Source organism: Habropoda laboriosa, unplaced genomic scaffold (assembly GCF_001263275.1).
Source record: "Habropoda laboriosa isolate 0110345459 unplaced genomic scaffold, ASM126327v1 scaffold16, whole genome shotgun sequence".
NCBI classification, from domain to species: domain Eukaryota; kingdom Metazoa; phylum Arthropoda; class Insecta; order Hymenoptera; family Apidae; genus Habropoda; species Habropoda laboriosa.
The window spans coordinates 671,288-688,076 of record NW_017100130.1 but is presented as its reverse complement, the minus strand read 5'-3'; the positions used below and the strand labels follow the sequence as shown (position 1 = coordinate 688,076).

Here is a 16,789-nt window from a genome sequence, read left to right as displayed (position 1 = left end):
ACCAAGTATATAAAGTAAAAAAATATGTATCAGATATTTTTTTTTCGAGAACTGCAACAGATGTAAGTTTCATCAGATTCGGTAATTTATACTTTGGAATTCCTTTTTGTATGTATAAAAGACATTGTTAACTGCAAAACCTCTAATGAACTCAGAATTAAATTATCTTGTAAAAAGAACTTATCTAGATTCACATAACTAAGGTTTTTTTTATCTTATCTACAATTTTTATTTTTAGCTAGTAAAAGTGCTGAATATTTAATTCATCATTATTTACAAAATATATGCAAATAAATTGTTCCCTGCTATAGAGATTTGATGCTTGCTGGTACACAACAATCAGTAGAACTGAAATTAGCCTTAGACCAGGAACAATTGAAAAGCAAAAAATTAGAGGAATCAATGCGAAAACTGGACGAAGAAATGAAACGTACAGATGAATTATTATATCAGATGATACCGAAACAAGTAGCAGATCGTCTCAGGAACGGAGAGAGCCCAATAGACACATGCGAGGTAAGAAACGACACATCTTTCTTCACTTTTGTACATTTTGTACATTCGCATGTTTTTATTATTCGATACTTGATGTACAATTTAATCGTTGGATGAAGACGATCGCGATTAAGCGAGATCTGATTGAAAAGAAAATGATTCTACAGGGTGCTTCCTTTATCCCGCAAAATTGGAATATTTCGTGAAGGACTGAACCTATCAAGAAAATCTTTCAACAAAAGTTGTTTGGTATAAAGGGGGACACAATATGGTGCAAATTATTTTTTTTCAGGAAAGGTGGTGGAGAAATTTCAAAGTTAAGTTCATTTTTTTTAAAAGGAACCATATTTTTTTTTCATAGTACGATGGTAGTTGTTGAAACGAATTCAACGACCTGCCATATGAGGTCATTTATTGTTGTAAAATATTATAAATTCTGTTATAAATTTGTGAGTTCCTAAGGAGTCAAGTAAGCCTGAATCGCTGCACGCTGTAAACAAAAATCTAACTTTTCATCTCTCTTTATACTTCTCAAGTTCCCAAATGTTACAACTCGAAATATTCACAAAAAGCTGTCGTTACTAGCATATTAAATCCTACGCATGTGTGCGTATTTGTAGCACAATCACAAGCATAGTTGACACGTTCATAGTTAGGACGCGACGGCTGGATTAAAATTACTACCCCAAACCCAATACTACAGCCCCTAGTCAAAAAATTGGGGTCACTGACAATTTTCAACATCTTTCGTATTTTTAGTAAAACATAAAGGCTTGAACGTAATTTAATAATAATTTTTATTAACTACTGAAGTACACACATACATATTACATACATACCTATTAATAATTTATATTTCCCCCCTTTCCTTTGATTTTATTAACTACTGAAGTACACACATACATATTACATACATACCTATTAATAATTTATATTTCCCTCCTTTCCTTTGATTGTATCCTTTCCGGCATACTCTGTATGCACTGTTTTATCATGTCCTTTATGTTTGGACGATTTTGCCAAATATCCAGAATTTTTTCTTTAAATCAACTAATGTGCGACTGGTGATGTATGTACATATGTATATACAAGTGTTTTAAGTATACTCCAGACCCGTTGCCTGGTCACGGGAATATGGGGATTTTCTTTAATGAGAGTAATTCTCATTAAAGAAATTCTGATTCCCATCCTGCATATATCTGTACTGGGATCTCCGTCCACACACAGATGTTACGGGTTTACGCGGTCTGTCCTCACATGGAGCGTAATACTTGTTTGGGTTTGTGGATCAGTCAAAACGTTCACCGTATGAGGGTGATACGTCGTTGACAACGAATCCGACAGGATTGGAACCGTCGGCGTACGTGGTATATACGCCGTTCTCCAAAGGATGGAAAAGGTTGGAGGTTCAACGTGTGCAGTTAACACGTCGCTGGCAAGGTTTGTAGTGGACCGGTCAGAACATTCAACGCATGTGGTTCTACGTCGTTCTCCAACAAGTCCGATAGAATTGGAACCGTCGTCGTACGTGGTATATACGCCGTTCTCCAAAGGATGGAAAAGGTTGGAGGTTCAATGTATACGTTGACGGTGTGGGGTGGTGGACCGGTCAGAACGTTTAACGCATGTGGTTCTACGTCGTTCTCCAAGAAGTCCGATAGAATTGGAACCGTCGGCGCACGTGGTATATACGCCGTTCTCCAAAGGATGGAAAGGGTTGGAGGTTCAACGTATACGTTGACGGTGTGGGGTGGTGGACCGGTCAGAACGTTCAACGCATGAGATTCTACGTCGTTCTCCAACAAGTTCAATAGGATTGGAACCGATGGCGTACGTGGTAAATACGCCGTTTCCAAAGGATGGACAAGGTTTAGTAATTGTGAGGCCAGTACGTACCGTAATGTCGGATATACCTCGAGCGGTTAAGATATATCCTTTGTGAGTCTAGCAATTCCGTTACTAATGTTACGAGGAGATGGTTAATTGAATATAGGCTATGCAATTCTACAACAACTATATTCTAATAATATTCAATTGTGGTTACAATAAGATTACAATGTTTAAATATGAATTACAATGGTTGATTCTTGGCTGAGCAAGAATCTTCCTTCTCGACATTACACGATGAGTACGCGGGGACGTCGTAGACAAGTATGTCTAGTTGACACTTACGAATTTAGTATTATACTGGGTTGCTCGAAAGGGAATTGAGCCCGATCTTGCTCGTGTCGAACGATGACTATACAGATACTGTGCTACTCTAACGTTCAGGGTAACTCTGAAAAGTGACTGCCACTGAGCCCCGAAAATCATGCCCTTATATACACCAAAATTTGTATTTTCTGGGTGGTGGGGGGCCTAATTTTCCCATGAGACCGAAGTGCGTTCGTTTACTTTATCTCAAGGGGGTGAGCTCTAGGCGGATGTCTCGGCGCCGCCGTGTCGGCTAGTCTGCGTACGTAACACAGATATGTAAGACGGCAGAAAGACAGTGTTTATGATTTCCATATGTTGTCAAAATACGAAAGATGTTGAAAATTGTGAATGGCCCTAATATTTTGGCCAGAGACTGTATAATCAAAAAATAAGAATTGGGTTTGGTTAAATTAAAATTAGATTTGAAACGCCTACAGTCAAAAAAATACCTAACTTTACCTCCGTATCCCGCAATACGCCCATTATTTTAAATATATGTTATTTAGTTATATCGACTCAATGTTTGTCGAAAGCCAAACTTGTAATTCAATTATCTTTTCTTTGCCATCCTACAAAGATTAAATATCAACTTTTATCGCCGTTATCTGTGATTTTTGAAATCCCGCATTACTCTTACGTTACGCTCCACGACTCGCTTTCTTGCCCGGCCCCACATAAACAATTGATACCAAATATGTACTCATAGGATAGACCGCAATTGTTCTTTCCTAATCGCACTTAAATTCAGGCTTGCGACAAATACTTTTTCTCTTCAAAAAACTCTACATATTCATAATATTATAATTTTCTTTACATTATTTAACTATGTTCTACCAGCCCGACTATCTTGAAACTTTTCGATAATTCGATAACAGAGCATTATTTCTGATTTTTTTGGAGGTGGTTACTCAAAGGGTTGTTTGCAAAAACCACCCCAAAATATATTGTCTACCCTTAATAATTGATTTATAATTGTGAAAACATATCTCATGTAAAGCTACTCTGTAGCTCTTTTACATTTTTTTGCCCTTTAAATATTTTAAGTAATAACTGAGAAAATAAATAAAAAAAGTTTAGAGTTTTTACCCCCATATTATCCTTGTTACGTACGCAGACTAGCCGTCACGGCGGCGCCGAGACTTCCGCCTTGCGCGCACCTCCTAGAAAAGGCCCTCAGGATAGGGTAAACGAACGCATTCCGTTCCCACGAAAATCTAGGACCTCCACCACCAAAAACCACGATTTTTGGTGTATATAAGGGCACGACGTTTCATGCCCTGGGGCTCAGTCTTCTACCAGAATGTTACTCCGTAAGTCGGAACGCGAGCAAGATCGGGTTGTAGTCCCTTTCGAGCACAGAATTACTATATTCTCAATACGGTCTAAGACACCCCCGTGGTTCGGCGCGTAAACTGAGAAAGAATATCCTCGCCCAGTCGAGAATTGACCAATTAATTATTTAACTATCATTGTAACCGATCATTGGATCGAAGCAACTTGTAACTTCGCATTTATACTAGAATGTATAGATTTGTTAAGTTAGACTCGCTCATTTCAACCAAGCCTCTCCTGAGTAACATTAGTAACGAATCAGCTAAACTCACAAGGATATATCTTTACCGCTCCAGGTACATCCGACATTACGATACGCACTGTCCTCACAACCTTCCAACCTTTCCATCCTTCGGAGAACGACGTATTAACCACGTACGTCGAAGGTTCCAATCCTATCGGACTTGTTGGAGTACGACGTATCAACCACGTACGTTGAATGTTCCGACCGGTCCATCATAAACCCCTTGTCGTCAACGTACACGTTGAAACTCCAAACCATTCCATCCTTCGGAGAACGACGTATTAACCACATACATCGAAGGTTCCAATCCTATCGGACTTGTTGGAGTACGACGTATTAGCTACGTACGTTGAATGTTCCGACCGGTCCATCACAAACCAATATTACGCTCCGTGTGAGAACACACAAAGCGTAACCCGTAACATCCTTAAACGAAGTGGTAGGTATCTGAAATTTTGCAGAATGGTTTTTCAGGCAAAGAACATTGTTCAGCAACCAACAAAAATAAAAATTGGCCTGGGGGCCGCTTATCCATGTTTACCCTGCTAGGTCTTTTGTTCAAATATTTTTTTGATAGGTTCAGTCCCTTACGAGATATTTCAATTTTGCAAGACAAAGGAAACACCCTGCATACATACACTACCGGCCAAAAGTTTGAAATCACCGAGCATTGCAATTTACATAAAAATTTCCAGAAAAAAGTCAGCGACTTTGAGAATTTTTTATCGTTCGAATCAATTGATATGAGATAAATTGATAAATGTAGAATTGAGATAAACTTCAAATCTATAAAAAATTAGCAGCAGATTTAATATTGATGACAAGTGAGAGTACATACATATGTACTTACATACATGAACATAATACGACGCTTAAAATTTATTTCAAAATAGTTAATGCTACAGTTGTTAAATATATTCAAGGTGTTATAATATTTATTTCAAAACATGAAACATAATACAAGAATATATGATATATAAATACCAATTATAAATCATTTTCAAATCAGTAGTCAAACAATTACACGAAATTTCCATTCCCACATTATAATGTAAAATTTGATAATAATTGTTCCGTTCGTAACAGAATAACACATTTGTTTCTTTTCATTTGGCACGGTTTATGACACGGTCGTGAAGAAATTCTATTTTTGAGTTGATGATGTTACCTTATTGTTCGATTTTTCATGTATTTCTCGCTAGGAGAAATTAATTTTTTACAAGCGGTCGTAGAGTTTACTCTTTTTTGTTCTCAATAGATAAAGACGCGTCATGAAACGAGAGTTTCCTAAGGGTCAATTCGACATCGAGTTTTAACGATGTAAAGAACTGTTGAATCAAAACCTGGTGGAAATTCTTGACCGTTACTAAACTTTTGCCCGGTACATATATTGCCCGTCCGAACAGATATCGCCCCACTCTTTTCAGGGAAAAGCGCGTTAAGGGCGCTTTGGAAGAGTGTTCACGATATTTGTTAGACACGCTGAGTGGCAATTAGAATTTTTCATTGTAACCAATCAGCGTGTCACAACCTTTAGCAGCGACCGAACAAATGCTGAAGAGTGAGTCTATCTATAACTTCCAAATAGAAAGGTTCTCAAAGATTCTGCAATCGCCGATCATTCGAGATGACATTATATAAAACAGTCATTCGCTTATTCAGTTCGTCAAACAGACATGACGACACCATACAATAGTCAAATCATCTAACGTATCAACATTTGATTAATCACTTGCTCCACCATTTGAAGAAGTTGCTCAAAATTAGTTTAACGGGCAATAATCGCAAACGCGAGTTCATTATTCGAAACGTGACACGCAGCGCACAACAATAATAATGTTTAATAAATTAATTATAATGTTATAATGTTAAAAATAATTGTTCATCATTAATTAATTCAAAACTGTATTTATATCAAAATTCATTCTTAAAGTGTTGAAGGATTGAAACATGTATTCTTCGGACGCTTGAACTTATGCTTCGAAAATTACAAAGATATTGTTTATTTTACTGATTTGTTGTGTACAACTTCATATGAAAATAATAAATGTGGAAAAGAAGAATTTTTTATTAGTGTTAATTAACACGTCTCATTATCACAATTATTTCAGATGTTCGACAGCGTTTCAATTTTATTCTCGGACGTAGTAACATTTACAGAGATCTGCAGCAGAATCACACCGATGGAAGTAGTGTCCATGTTAAATGCGATGTATTCCCTTTTTGACACATTAACGGAAAGGAACCGGGTGTATAAGGTATTCTTAGGTAGTAAGAGTTAGCATTTATTCATCCTCATATCAGTCTTTAGATTTCCTTTTAAGAACAATGTTTCTTCACAGTTTCTTAAAAATACAAGTTACATCTTGAATTGTCTTTATCCTTTTTGGGTACGTTCCAACGTATTTTGATAATTTCTTCTCATACAGGATATCAAACAATTTGATATAATTTTACTGTTAACTTTTATATAAATTTTTTATTTTGTTTTACTAGGTTGAAACAATTGGAGACGCCTATATGGTAGTTTCTGGTGCTCCGGTGAAGGAAAATGATCATGCAGATCGTGTCTGTGATATGGCGCTCGACATGGTTGAAGCGATAACAGACCTAAAGGATCGTTCCACCGGTATGATTGCATTGAAATATTTTAAATGTAGCTGAGTAAATGTAGCTCGTTGAACTTTTAATTCCTTTTTACAAACTTAACAATATTCCAGCAGGGTTGATTTGATTTAACATCGATGTGATCTAATAAATTAAAAAATTAAGAAGATTTTTCTTTCAGATAATAATTTGTGAAATTTACGATTGACTCTGGTATAGTTACGTAGTTTAAGATTTCCGGTGAGCTTATTATTTTTTACATTTGCTTAAAAAGTTTCAAAGCAGTGGAACTTTCATTCCACATATTGATCGTGATCGCGATCGTTGTATTTGCGTTCTTAGACGATACAGTTTTAAGAAACAAAGATATTTTAAGTCAATACTAATAGTAAAAGGAAAATATTTATTATTATTTTTCTAATAATTATAGGAAAAATTACTATTCTATGAATTATGTATAAGAAAACGTAATATATAATTTGCCATTTTGTTTTTCAGGCTTTCATCTTCAAATACGAGTCGGAATTCACAGTGGGGCTGTGGTAGCTGGTATAGTGGGCTTAAAAATGCCACGATATTGCTTATTCGGTGATTCAGTAAATACAGCATCTCGTATGGAGGCGACTAGTCAAGCGATGCAAATACATATATCACAATCCACACGAGAATTATTATCTCCCTCGTATAAAGTTAAAGAACGAGGGGAGATAGAAGTGAAGGGTAAAGGTACGAATTTTAAATTGTTCTATTTAATGTTGAAAGCTTGTACTATTTTTCGAGATCATTGGGAAAAGCTAGGAGTTTCTTTAAAAAGATTGAAAAAGTTAAGAGATATTTAAGTTAAAAGGATCTTAATTTTTACTTGTTTTTTTAATTAATGATGAGTTTTTATTTGCTTCTGAACATTAATGTTAATTAATTATTAATTTAATAGTAGTACCAATACAGGGTGTACAAAAAAGTTGAGGAAAAACTTCAGGAGCATGTAGTACTCATCAAAATAAGTAAAAAAATCTTAATAAACATGGGTTCAAAAACCATTAGTTTCGGAGCTACGAGATGTTTTCTACTATAAGCCTGTAATGGAATAACAGACTTCATTCCATATTTATATATCTAAAACCTAACCAAAGAAAAGTAAGCATAATCGTAGTAGCATTATGTAAATAAACATATGATATTATTCAGTATACAATAGTACTTACTTTTCTTTGGATAGGTTTTAGATAAATATGGAATAGAGTCTGATGATATTATTCAGTATACAATAGTACTTACTTTTCTTTGGATAGGTTTTAGATAAATATGGAACAGAGTCTGTGTTAGGTTTTCTGTAGAAACGGTTTATGGCACAATCGACCGGGAACGGTTATTTTTGAGTTCAGGATTTTCGTTTATTGCTTGCACGGGTCTAATTACATCCTGCGAGGGTCTCTAGAATTGCTTTGCTAGATTTTTAGTAATTTGTGTCCCTCGCGCTCAATAGCCTACGAACATACCATAAACCACGAATTTCCGAACGGCACATCTGTATGTAACGGTCCGCTTGCCGATTAGTCACCCGGAGGAAATTCCAGATTTTTGGGACTTCCGCCCACCCCTCGCTACCGTCTCCCACCCTTCCAAGGTGACAGCGCGCTAAGGGCGGTAAAGACGATATTAGACACGCTGTTTGGCAAATGCAATCGTTAACCATTAACCAATCAGCGTGTCCCAACAAAAATCCCTCTCACGGACGTCGGAGAGTGAGTCGTCGAACCACCACGAACAAGGAGATACCATAGATCAGTTTTCACAAGTCCCAGTCATTTGGGTGGTCCTTCGAACCAGTATCTAGACGGCACAACATCGTGCAAACATCCACAAAGCTCGAAAGTTCATCGCCACAACCACGGGCATTAACAGTCTGTTATTCCGTTATAGGCTTATAGTTGAAAACGCCTCGTAACTCCGAAATTAATGGTTTGTCGACCCATGTTTATTAAGATTTTGTCGCTTGTTTTGACGAGTACTACGTGCTTCTAAAGTTTTTCCGCAACTTTTTTGTATACCCTGTATATCGTGATACTAGTATTGCGTGAATAATAGTTATTATTTAATATTATACTATGTAATATTACGGTACCTTTATTGTTTTGAGTTAAATTTATCATTTATCCTTAAAACCCACCATTTCTTTTTTTCATTGAATTTATTTAAGGTTGCATTTACAGCAATGGTAACTAGCGACCGTTCTTTTACTATAACAAGTAAAGGATTATATTGACTACTGTAATCTTGCATCTTTTGTAAAATGTATAGTATTCTTACAGATTTCACTGTTCTTTAAGTCTCGTTCGAGTTGTGAAGATAATTCGTTCCTGTGTTTTATGCGTTAGTATTTGGGGCATTCGGTTAGAATATGCTTTATTAATTGTGTGGCCTCATAGGTGCCTCTTTAGTAGTACTTGGTCTATGCGGTTTAATTTGATGTCGGAAGAACTTTGATGTACATACATACGTATATATCGTGATACTAGTATTGCGTGAATAATAGTTATTATTTAATATTATACTATGTAATATTACTTACCGAATTAATATTACGGTACCTTTATTGTTTTGAGTTAAATTTATCATTTATCCTTAAAACCCACCATTTCTTTTTTTCATTGAATTTATTTAAGGTTGCATTTACAGCAATGGTAACTAGCGACCGTTCTTTTACTATAACAAGTAAAGGATTATATTGACTACTGTAATCTTGCATCTTTTGTAAAATGTATAGTATTCTTACAGATTTCACTGTTCTTTAAGTCTCGTTCGAGTTGTGAAGATAATTCGTTCCTGTGTTTTATGCGTTAGTATTTGGGGCATTCGGTTAGAATATGCTTTATTAATTGTGTGGCCTCATAGGTGCCTCTTTAGTAGTACTTAGTCTATGCGGTTTAATTTGATGTCGGAAGAACTTTGATGTACATACGTCGTTTCTAACATAATGTACAATAGTTTAGTGCTTCCTGTGCTTTGCTATTATGTACTCCATAGCTGTTACTTTTGTGGTGATTGCTTTTTTTTTTACTTCTGCTTTTGTTAGGAGTATTTCGGTAATTATTTGGAATAGGGTCCTCGGCATCGATTTCAATGATCTTGAAATATGTTATCAAGGTCAACATTTTAAACAACTTTTCCCTATATGTACATGTTACCGCCGGACTCCTTTAGTTTTCGAGATATTAGTGCCTTTTCTCAACTTTGCCATTTCATTCTAGTTTTTTTTTAGCCTTGAAATATGTTGACAAGGACGTCATTTTGTTTTTATTAACGATAATATAACAATATATGAACTTAAAGATCAAACTTAACCGATTTCAATGATTTTGAATTTGAGCATGTATGGCCAGCTGCCTGGCGATGCGGCGGTCGGGATATTAACCTAATCTAACCTAATCCATCGATTAGGTTAAGTTATATCAGATAAATATCCTGACCGCCGCCAGGCGGTCGGTCACTCAAGCAGGAAGATGTTGAGTTTTAAACTTCCCCAAACTTACAGCACTAGGTAAATGTGTAAAGTATTTTGCTTTATTTGTTTCTTTCACGCGTTCGTTAAGATCACTGTTGTATAATGGCCACGTTGCGATGGTCAGATGAACCCGTTAATAGTCAATTAATAATGAACGTTGCCTGTCGCTCATTTATATTTACTAACGCCTAGAAATCGAAACCCAAGAGAAAAAATCTTTACGTCAGTTGGGATTCAAGTCCTGGTTGGGCGTTCTCACGCAGTTTCGACGTTTCGTAGTTCTGGCGGCGGGGATTTGGCTGGGGAGTAGATACGAGCTAAATGGAGATATAAAACGAAAGTGCTCTGGATGCCCCAAAAGGGGTGATTCACACTAGTTGTCGCTCACTTACCAATGAACAAATTAATCTTAAATTTATTTTTCTTAATTTTACGTTGTTCTGCAGTAAGGATGCTGACTGCTGAGAGATTAAGTAAATAAAGCCAAACATAACTCAAACATAACGTAAACATATACTAAGCTCAACGTAAACTTCTCCCAAACCTATAGAATATGATTTCCAACATTGAAAGTATTTTTGTGTGTATCTTAAAAACTAAAGAAATCCGGTGGTAACATGTATAAAGAAAAGTCGTTTAGAATGTTGACCTTGACAATATATTTCAAGGTCATTGAAATCGGTGCTGAGGACACTATTCCCAATAATTACCAGTATTTCCTTTTCTGATAGTGGAAGCATTATTGCTCTTTTAGCACCATCATATGCTCTTTCCTTGCCTATTTTCGTTGTTTGCCTTTTCTAATTCTTCCTGAATCGCTTATGAGCCTGTTTCTGGTGTAGGTGTTTTCAATGTCTATTATGACGCTCAGTGGATCGAAGAAGAGAATTCCTTATTTGGCCTGTCTTTGTTGAAAAGAATATAGGGCGCTATTTATGGTGAAGGCTTCGCAGGAGAAGATGGAAAATTCATCAGGAAGTTTGAATAAGTAGTCGTCCTCTTCTATGATTACCGCGTAGCCAGTGTCTTCTTTTGTTTTGGAAGCATCAGTAAATACTTTGGTGTGATTTCGGTAGTTTTCATATATTTCATTGTATAGTGTCATAAAATGTTGCGGGTTATTTGTTAATACCGGATGAGTGGTCGTGCAGGAGAATGGGATGCGAGGTGTATGGGTGTATAAATATTTTTCTTAGCATTGCTTCTTCACGGGTAATTCCACGCCAAATCGATCACTTTTTGACGTCGACATCAGGGATTTTGTTATAAATGAAATATAATGTAGTACATGTGAAATTGGGGCGGGGGGAGGTTAAGTCATCATTTAGCTGGTTTCGAATTTGTTTAAAAAGTACGGAACTTTGAATTTGGCAATTTTTGCCCATTTTTATGAAAACCGGCTGTGCTTATCAATTTTTATCTCGAAAAGTAGTGGTCGAATTGTGTTCATTTTTATTTTGTTTTAATCTAGAAGAATGGTCCTGTTGTAATAATATTTTTGTTATTTGAAAAATTGATTTTATAATACTGAAAATTATAAACAAATTCTTATTTTGTAAATTTCACTGTGATGGGATAGAGGTGTTCAAATTAAAAAAGAATATGGTTACATTCCTTGAAATTCTACCTACAAAATGAGTCCTTTTGCAGTATAGAGACTTTAAAATTAGCGTCACAAGGAGCTGGAAAAGTACTTACCGGTGTATCCTCGTTTCAAGTAAGCGGACTGCGCGCTCTGCTATTACGGTAATTACGGTCGGTTATCTACGTATCTCAAAATATTTTTTTATTCCGAAACAGAGTGGTTTAGGAAGTTTGGAGTGTTTATTATGGCTTGTTTCGAATTTATTGTTGATAATGCTTTCATATGTCAGATTCTGTAGAATGGATGATAGGATGTTAGCGTACTGTAGACAAAGCTTGTTTCTTTTAAGGTATAGTGATGGTTCACCCTGTTCTGCCAGGATGCTGCTTCTTCGGTATGAAGTTCCTATCTCTAGTTTTAAAGGTTTGCATGTAATTTAGTATATTCAGATGCTATTCTTTTGCTGCGTCATATACATAAGTACTACCGCTCTAGAGTTTAATTTAGCTAGGATAATTGCGGTGTAAGTTTTGATTAGAATATCTTTATCTGCGGCCCAGTTAACTGAAGTGGGAGTTTTGATGATATTCAGCTTGTTTTTGTACTCAGTTCTTAATTTTCTTAGATGAGGGATCCAGGTGAGTTTGTTGTCAATATACATAAGTACTACCGCTCTAGAGTTTAATTTAGCTAGGATAATTGCGGTGTAAGTTTTGATAAAAATATCTTTATCTGCGGCCCAGTTAACTGAAGAGGAAGTTTTGATGATATTCAGCTTGTTTTTGTACTCAGTTCTTAATTTTCTTAGATGAGGGATCCAGGTGAGCTTGTTGTCAAAAGTGAGTTCCAAAATGGTGAGCTAGTTCGTGTGTTCTATAGGGGGATTATTTAAGTGTAATTTTATTCCATGTGTTTCTGTTTTGGCTCTTGAAAAATGTGTGAATATTGTTTTTGATGCAGAGAATTTATAGCCTGACGTTTTGGTCCATTCGTGTAACTTATCAAGACATTTTTGTACAAGCTTTCATATTGTTTCTCGATCTTTTTGCTGCAAACGATTGTCAGATCGTCTGCAAATAGTAGGTCCTTTGCTGATGGAATGATACGTTGTATGACAACATCAATTGCCACTAGGAATAGTAAGGCAGTGAGAATTAAGTCTTGAGGAATCCTATTTTCCATTTCTACTCTTTCGGAGAGGTTGCCATTTGCTTTAACACGAATATGTCTGTTTCTTAAAAAGTTCGTAACAAATAGAAGTAGGTTTCCATGATTTTCCCAGTTTGTTAGTATTTGTTCGTTTATATTTAGTCTCTCTAGGCCATATCATATTCCTTTTCGATGTCCATCGAGACTACGATAGTACGGAATATATTGACAAAGGTGTTGCTAATGAATTTTTCGAGGTTTATTAGACGGTCATATGTTGATCTATTACATCTAAAACCACTTTGGTAGTTGGATAATAGGTGGTTTATTTCTAAGAACCAACGGAGTCTCTGACTGAGTACATTTTCAAAGATTTTGCGCATTGTACTCGTTAAGACTATCGGTTGATAATTTTAACTTTCGAAATGGTTTTTCCCTGGTTTAGGTATTGGAATTACGATGGTTTTTCTCCGTAGCTCTGTAAATTCTTATGTTCGCCAGATCAAATTGAATAGGTTTCTTAAATGTTTGAGCCCGCTTGGCGGGAGGTTTTTTAGGAGAATATTAGGTATGTCGTCTGGTCCAGGGCTTAAGTTTCTTGTGTTTTATGATATATTGAACTTTTTTATACAGGGTGTCCCGTAAAGAGTGTAACACCCGGGAATGGGGGGTTGCTGGGGTGACTCTGAACGACTTTTTCCTTTACCAAAATGTTGGTTGAAGCTTCGTTTTTGAATTATTAACGAAAAACACTGGACAATCAATTGAATTTTCATGCGTATGTATAATTGACACAGATCTACAAAACGTATTTTTTAGATTTTCATTTCGAGCTCAGATAAAAAAGTTGTAAAAACGACCTTCGCTATTTTCTTCGCGATTCAGACTAATTGTAGTTTTTTCAAAAATTTATACAAACGTCGGAATGACGGCGAAAAACCATTTCTCTAAGCCTTATAAAAACAGCAGTGCAAAGTCAAATTTTTTTGACAGCGATCGAGAACCGAGAAGTCACGCGTACGCATTTGTTCTCCGCCTCTGTTCTCCGTCAGTTCGGCCGTCCCTGAGCGCGGGCTCTACGCGCGCTCTGATTGGCCAGTGTTTTTCGTTAATAACTCGAAAACGAAGCTTCAAACTGGATTTTGGAAAAGGAAAAAGTTGTTCAGAGTCACCCCAGCAACCCCCCATTTCCGGGTGTTCGAGGAGTTACGGGACACCCTGTATATAGAAATAACATAGTAACCATCTGTTTAGTATGGGTGACGATATGTTTCTTTTTCTCAGCGTCTTGTCGATGATTGCTTTATCAATTGCGTAGCGACGTGCCTTCCTCGCGTCTCAAAATAAAGAAGATTCATAATTAAAATAATATATTTTAATTTATTACCATAATTCTAATAGTTCCATTCCGCTTGTTCTTTGCATATCTTGTTCGTCTTTTCCGTCACATGATGCTATAATCCGATTCGTAGACGTTAGCATTTTGGCCCATAATGAAAACACGTACGCTTTGTCTTTGCGTACGAAAAAAAAGTATACATATTATGACCAATCGATCCCATGTTTCCTTTAGGTTGCAACTTTTTAGCTCCGTACGCTACCTGATGTGTGGAACGAATTAGACAGGTAAATACGAATACACCAATGAGGAAAGTCTTGGGAAAGCTTTACAAGAGGAATGGTTAAATGTAACACCCGTGTTGCGTCGTGCGCTTCGAACAAGCGGTACGTTCGAGAGTGGTGGCGCAGGATTGTCGCTGGTTCGTGGTGTGGTGAGGTTGCACGTATTTTATTATGTTAAATGAAAATTTTGGCGAGTGGTAGTCCATTTTCCCTTTTTGATCTGATGTGCGGCCGCGTTGGTGCGCTTATTTATAAAAAGGTTTAGGGGTATAAGGTGGTGGTCGCCGCCAATGGGAACGGGTCTACCCCCTTGGACGGTCCTCCCTGGCCCGCGAGCATGCCGCCCACCCTGGAATTTCCAAGTTGGCAGGGTGGTGGTATTTCGCGATGGTGGGGGAGTAAGGCCCAAGGGGTAGCCCGCGCGTAGTGGGACTTTGGGCGGTCAGGGAGACGCGAGAGGTTTTATGACATGTCTATGTCTATTGAATGTTCACGAGTGGGCACCGGGAAGGTATATGGCCCGCAGAAAAGTTATTTTTCTGCAGCCATAAAACGCTTCCTGGGCTTCGTGGCCAATTTGAAAGAAAAATTAATTAACGCGAAGAAGAAAAGAGGCGCATTCAAAAATAGCGTAAACAGGCGTCCATGTCATAAACCCAATCCCTAACAGAACCTATTAGGTTGAGTAAAAAGTCCGTTCGCGTTTCCTCACAAGAATATAAAGTTTTGTTATTTTAATATCAGACTTACCTAATCAATGAGATATGTACCATTGTGCTGTATGACCTTTTCCCATCTGTTTGGTAACTTAAATATTCCTTCTGCATAAAATTGTGTTTTTTCATTAAAAAATTCAGATATATGCATTTTGCCTTGGACGTTGTTAGTGGTTTATATCCTGGCTTAGACCAATGTTTACTCCGTTTTCTATTATCAAAAACAATCCATTTTTCATCACCAATGATAAGTTATTTTAAAAAATGGCGATCTTTGTACCGCTTTAGCAATGAATCGCCAAATCGAAATGCGGTCGTGCAAATTCTTTTCCATTAGCTCATGCGGGACCCAAAACGTCGTACTTATTCGTCGTTCCAAGCTTTTTCAAATGCAAGGAAATTAATTTTTGCGAAATATTTAATATGTTTGCAATCTCTCTAGTTGTGTACCTTGGATTTTGTTCAATACAATTTGTAATTTCATCATCATCGATCTCTTTTGGCCTGCCACTTCGTTTTTTTTTTGTTTTCCACATTGAAATCTCCACTATTGAATCTTTTAATCCACTTTTGGATGGTACGTTTGTTAATAGCATCTTCACCATACACATCACAAATTTTTTTTCTCATTTCTTCAACATTCTTCTTCTTTCGAATATAAAAAAGGATTAGGTGCCGAAAATGAATACTCTGTTCGCTCATTTTTAAACGCTTATGACTCGAATAATATTGAAAGAGAACTGCCTAATACTGAACGCAAAGCATCTTTAGACTGTACCTAATGAGACACGTTTATCAAAAGCAGTCAAAATAAGAAAGAATATCAGATAACATTACCGAGAAGAGCGAGCCGCCGTAATATTGAACAAAATAAATAATGTAAAACATTTGTATTTTAGGTACGATGAAAACTTATTGGTTAGAGAAAAGGGAGCACAGATCATCGTCAACGAAGGGAATTACTATTCAAGAACCACCCCAATGGCATACAAGAAATACCGAGAAAAGGGTTTCAGCAGGGACGCCTGCTGGTTTCACAGCAACGTCTATGTTTGAAAATCAAAAGTGTTTGGATACGTCTTCTAGGAGAGGTTCCAAGATAGCTTCCCCGACACCTCCAGATTCATTGTTTTTCACTGAAGAAAGACGAATTTATTCGCCTATTACATTTCAAGACGTTGCTCGAAGATCAGTTGCGAATTCACCGACGAAAAATAACGATACAAGAGGTAAGTGAATAAGTTATTGAATAAAATTCGTAATAAATAAGAATGAACAGACAAGATATAAAAAAATTAATATTAAAACTTCGAAAATAAAAGAATGTAATAACTAGA

The 16,789-nt window shown here is 36.6% G+C and overlaps 1 protein-coding gene across 1 annotated transcript in view; it reads left to right on the top strand.

Annotated features, from left to right (window-relative positions):
• Positions 1-16,789, top strand: part of LOC108573023 (soluble guanylate cyclase 88E) — a 70,511-nt gene that overhangs the window by 52,720 nt on the left and 1,002 nt on the right. The window contains exons 7-11 of the mRNA XM_017935416.1: positions 312-516; positions 6,379-6,525; positions 6,764-6,896; positions 7,373-7,600; positions 16,352-16,681. Coding sequence (XP_017790905.1) covers positions 312-516; positions 6,379-6,525; positions 6,764-6,896; positions 7,373-7,600; positions 16,352-16,681 — 1,043 coding nt within the window. The remainder of the gene's footprint in view (positions 1-311; positions 517-6,378; positions 6,526-6,763; positions 6,897-7,372; positions 7,601-16,351; positions 16,682-16,789) is intronic.